This window comes from Phaseolus vulgaris, chromosome 3 (genome assembly GCF_051622355.1).
Source record: "Phaseolus vulgaris cultivar YP4 chromosome 3, ASM5162235v1, whole genome shotgun sequence".
Classification (NCBI taxonomy): Eukaryota; Viridiplantae; Streptophyta; class Magnoliopsida; order Fabales; family Fabaceae; genus Phaseolus; species Phaseolus vulgaris.
The window spans coordinates 26,089,841-26,095,215 of record NC_143500.1 but is presented as its reverse complement, the minus strand read 5'-3'; the positions used below and the strand labels follow the sequence as shown (position 1 = coordinate 26,095,215).

General features: G+C 40.6%; 1 protein-coding gene across 1 annotated transcript; it reads left to right on the top strand.

Moving 5' to 3' along the window:
* Window positions 1–2,968: 2,968 nt before the first annotated feature.
* LOC137806893 (RNA binding protein) lies at window positions 2,969–4,054 on the top strand. Its single transcript, XM_068607259.2, has one exon. The coding sequence runs from the start codon at window positions 3,058–3,060 to the stop codon at window positions 3,619–3,621; it is 564 nt and encodes a 187-aa protein (XP_068463360.1). The 5' UTR covers window positions 2,969–3,057; the 3' UTR covers window positions 3,622–4,054.
* The last annotated feature ends 1,321 nt before the right edge of the window (window positions 4,055–5,375 follow it).

Genomic DNA, 5,375 nt, shown 5'->3' with positions numbered 1-5,375 from the left:
AAACTATATATTTAAACATTCTACTTTTTATACAAAAGACACTATAAAAAGAGAAAACATTCTACCACTACTTCCTAATTCTTTAAACTTGCTCCTTGTAAGCCTTTGAGGTAAGCTAATGTCTTCTTGAGCTTCTTCAACTTCGGCCTCTACCTCCTCTTGATCTTGATCTTCGGCCTCTACCTCTTCTTGATCTTGATCTCCATCAGAGGGGCACCGTGGAGATGGGGGCAGACGGAGCAGGAGGAAGGGCAACAGTGGCAGAGACGGGGGTGGAAGAAGCAGAGGCACTTGCGGCCCCAAGCACCCCTGGACGACGAGCAAGAGCATTGGCAAGCCTCGCCCGTTTTTCCTTGTTCAGCACCATACCTGCACCAAGATCAGAATCTAAAGGGTCAGTGAAACAATTCAGAGTAAGCATATGAACATGGAGGGGCAGGGTATGCAAGTAAAGCAGAGAAGTTCATAATGTGCAAGCTAACCAAAACACCCAAAGTGAGGTGAGAAAGGAGCATAGGCTAGTACTGATATAGCCCTCAAGATTAGAAGGGTTGAACTCGTGTTTGATCAATTGGGTGGTGTTGAACACCGCCCCTAGACTCGCGAAGACCTGGCAGAGCTCGCGGTCATGAGGAGTCAGTTCCTCGAGAGTCCTCGGCTTCTTGACCCAATAGAGTGGGAAGCCACCCAGAAGAGTGCGGTCGTAGTCATTGCAACATACCTTGAGGAATTTCCCCTTGAAGACCTTGTACAAATGTTGAAACAGGGTGAGGAGAACTCTCCCTGCCACCCTGTTGAAGCTCACCCAAAGGTTTTTTACCCGGACTCTTGGCCTCAAAGAAGTAGAGGAAGACGTCTACAAAGGGGGTATGCCCGAAATGGTTGCAAAGGATGCCAAAAACCCTTAAGAAGGCCCAATTGTTCGGATGCAGTTGTGCAGGGGCCACGTTTATCTCAGTCAGGAGAGCCCGCTCAAATCCCGTAAGCGGCAAACGAAGTTTGACCCATTTGAAGACGGTGGCATAAAGAAAAAAGAAGGGTTCCCCGTTGTTCGCGCGTTCGTCAGCGCACACGGGTTCGCCCACAACACTTGTACAGACACATAAGCATCGCACTCTCGCCCAAACACGCGGAGCATATGAGTGGCATCGTCCTCCCTATGTTTCATCACGTCCTAACTGGAAGTGAGAGCAGAAGTCTCTGCAAGGAGGTCCTCGGAGGCCCAGGGGTAGAGGGCCCTGTAATCTACTTGGGGAGGAGTGTTTGAAGTTGTTTTAGTTCTAGCCATCTGAAAGGGAGTCAAAGAGGGAGAAGAAAAGAAGGTTCAGTGGAAGATGGAGGAAAAACCCAGGAAACCCAGAAAAACCTAAAATAAGGACACAGCGCAAGTGTGGGCCAAGGTGTCAATCACCAGGATGTACTGATGTTTTCTCGACAGTATTGTGAGGACGATGAGAGATCAGACATCGGTGACTCAAACAGTAAAGTTGGACCATAAAGGTGGACCCCAAACCACACACTAATTATCAGCTAGGGAGAAGCTTAGGTCACGAGGGTCCATGCGTGTGGTGTGGATGCCGCGTTCAGGCGTAACACAAGTAAAAAGCCACTGAAAAAGATACAACCTGTGAGGGTCACATTCCAGGGGTGAGCTACATGCATGGCACATGAACAGCTAGGGCGCTCCCAAGACGGGTGACCCCAGAGATCAGGTGCACGAGGAGGCATCCAGATGGTCATCCCGTAAGAGGTTGCACTCCAGTTAGGGGACCCCACGCGCTAGGTTGCCCTAAGAGTGGGTAACAGCGGCGCTGGGGCCCACCCCTCAGAAAGTCTATTTTGGGTAGCGGAAACAGTGGAAACCCTAGGCTATATAAAGAGAAGTAACAAACTTAGTAAGATACGCTATTCATTTGCGCTGCTTAACACACACAGTGACACAGAGCTTTTACGCTTAACAGTTTGGTGTTTCCTAACCCTAAGATTGATTTGAGCGTTGGAGTGCAAACGGCCTCTAGGGCTTTCAGGTGTTCAATCGGAAGGAAAGCACGAGTAAACACAAGAATTCTTGGGCGTAAGATTGTCGTAGACGCACGAGAACGTTTCCGGTCAACTGACAGGAACAAAAGTTAAAAAAGAAAATCATCTAAATTTTCGTGTCTATTCTTTTTGTTTTTAAAGTTTATTCTTTTTATCTTCTTACACAGTATATTCACACTTTTTGTCACTTGAATTGTTCTCTCCGTTCACCTTAGTTTTGGTCGTTTTATTCTGTAGAAAATTTGTACATATAATATAACTTCTATTAAAAAAATAATTAGAAATTTGCATGAAAATATATTTTTTGTAAAAAGATTTGAAAATTAGAAGGCGAATAATTTTTTTTAAAATTTAACCTATTTTCGTAAGAATGTACCAAAGTTATTGCAAAAATTTCAAGAGCAGCACCAGCAGTATTATTAAACACCAAATTCACTTTGAGGCTCATGCTTGAAGTGTACCTATTGGTAAGCTTTGAATAACGAAGTTGCTATCTCCGAGAGAGAAAGAAAGAAAAATTATTGTATATATAATTTTATTTCATGGAATTATGTTTTTTTATTTAGATCTATGAAATTAAAAGTGTTTTTAAAGTTTTTAAATTCATACTTTGTAATATAACTTATTTAAATTTATTTTTTAGAACTAAATCTATCTGTAATACTATTATATTTTCTAACTTTATTTAGATTTTATGCAAAATAACTTATGATTATTTATATGTGAATATTAGATATAAAATGTTAACATTTTAAATGAATACAATATTTAAATTTATAAAAATAATAAAAAACCAACCACATAGAGATAGCTATTAGTTGATTGAATGGGCCGAAGACAGCAACCCAGACCCAAAGAAATCCATGTTCTAGTTCGTAGGCCATTTTGGGCCTTGGTGTATTTTCTAGGCATTAGTCTTTTTCATATTCTGAACTCTTATCTGTTGCGAAAAGAAAACCAAAAACCCTAATCTCGCTGTAAAACCCTAGAAGGAGGGAGCGAGAGTGAAAGAGGAAGATGAGACCTTTAGATGAGAAGGAGACGAGCGTAGTGTTCGAGAAGCTCTTCAAATTCGTCGGAAACAACCTCAAGAATATCGTCGAAAACCCCTCTCACGAGGGCCCTGACGCCAACCCTGGCCGCTACTGCTTCCGCCTCCACAAGAACAGGATATTCTATGCCAGCGAATCGCTCGTCAAGCGCGCCACCAACGTCGCCCGTCCCAACCTTGTCTCTCTCGGCACCTGCATCGGCAAGTACACCCACGGCGGCAGCTTCCATCTCACCGTCCAGGCCCTCAACTTGCTCGCCGCCAACGCCAAGCACAAGGTATGGCTCAAACCGCAGTCTGAGATGTCTTTCTTGTACGGAAACCACGTTCTGAAGAGCGCGTTGGGCAGAATCACGGATAACATCGCCGCCGGTGACGGGGTTGTCGTATTTTCCATGGCGGATGTGCCGTTGGGTTTTGGTGTCGCCGCGAAGTCTACGCAGGATTGCAGAAAGTTGGATCCCAATGGCATCGTTGTTCTGCACCAGGCCGATGTAGGAGAGTACTTGAGGATGGAGGATGAGCTTTGATGCGTTTTCTAAACGGTTTTTTTTGTTGCATTTTGAATTTCATGAAATTATATCATATTTGATATTATATGTATTTAATCCCTGGCCTTTGAGATTGCTTATCAGATTCCTCTGTGGTGCCCGGATGTTATATTGTGATTGAGGATCAGTGTGATTTGCTGTTTCGAGGAGTAATTTTTAGGGGAAAGTAATTAATGGAGGGACTAGTTTTGTCTTTACTTTGTTATTTTGTAGTTTCTTTGAAGAGAAAAATATATATGAATTGAAAAAATATGAGTCTGTTCAGTGGACAAACAGCTTGTGGAACCAAAGCAGCTAAAGTTACTTGCTTATTGTTTGCTGTGTTTTAATTCCAGATTCGTCTGGGTCTCATAAGACCTTTCATGTATCACTGTACCCGTTGTAATCATATCATTTCTCACATTTATTGTTATAGTTGACTACCAGATGATAATGTAGTGACTGTAGGTTTTGATAAGAGCTTTGCCAAATTAATGACTGTAGGTTTTGTTTCAATTTCTTAGAACAAGTCAGTTCTGTAGAGTTTCTCCCATGAGTGACTTGTTCACAACCAGGTCCTGATATCAGAACAGCACAATGTCATATCCCTAATTTTTGTATTGTTTTATTATGCAATTGTACAAAAGAAAAATGTGTTTTTATTCTTTCCAGCAGCTGCTGTTTTGATTGGTTAGCAGCTGTTAACACAAGGAAGAAAAAAATCGGGAGGAGCTGTCTATAAACAAAAGGTGTGTTTTAATCTAGAACATGCTTAATCCGATTCTCACAGATATATGGATATGCTATAGCTATATTGGACCTTGCAATAGTTGATCCAAAGTTTTCAACTTATCTTCTGCTCCATTCATTTTGGCATTGCTTTTCATAATTAACTTTGTGGTCTAACACGACTCCTTAAAACTTTCAGTACTTTCATGCACCACCTTTTGGGATTTAACATCACTAGAAGGTTTGAATGTTTAATACTCTTCATCTATATTTGATATTCAGCACTTAAGAATTATCAGGTCATTACATAATAACAACAATATTTACTTCACACACCTGATCTGATATTAGTTTTCCTTCGCCTCCAAAGTTTCAATGGAGAATCTTTGATTTGATATGTAGGTGAACAATACATTGTCATTTTTTATTTTTTTTTGTAGTTATTTTGTAATTTCTTTAAATTTGTTATCTAAGGTAACAAATTCAAAATCATGAGACATCCTGATCGATCGATATCATTTTTATACTCAAGCTTTATACAAATGAAACCAATACCTTCCTTGAACTTTGAAATTTTCTTGAATACCAACGTCCAGTGTAATTGTGCTAAAATTCAATGCACGACACTGAGCTTTGTTTTTTACTTCATTTGTAGACCATCCTAATAAAACCTAATAAATAAGGTCTATCTTTATTGCATTTTTCAAGAAATCAAAGCAATTGTTGTGTTAATACAAAAACTGATTTAGTTGGAGTATTGCTCAATGTAGGAAGCTAAATTCAGTGGACATGATATCAACCAAACTAGATTAGCTGAATAACATTGAAGCAGAGTCAGGAAATCAAATGTCACGCCAGATGCAACAGTTGGCAGCCTGATGTTTGTTTGTGGTGCATTGCTTTTTTTTTTTTTGCGTTGTGAAGTCATTCGTTATATCAGGTTTAATGGTTATACTTGCACCTGCTAGTAGATATTTTGTAGGAACATTCTGTGCCGGGCAATGACTTCATTTTAATTTATTCAA

Coding starts and splice junctions, on each gene's coding strand:
- LOC137806893 (XM_068607259.2), top strand. CDS start 3,058: ATGAGACCTTTAGATGAGAAGGAGACGAGCGTAGTGTTCGAGAAGCTC.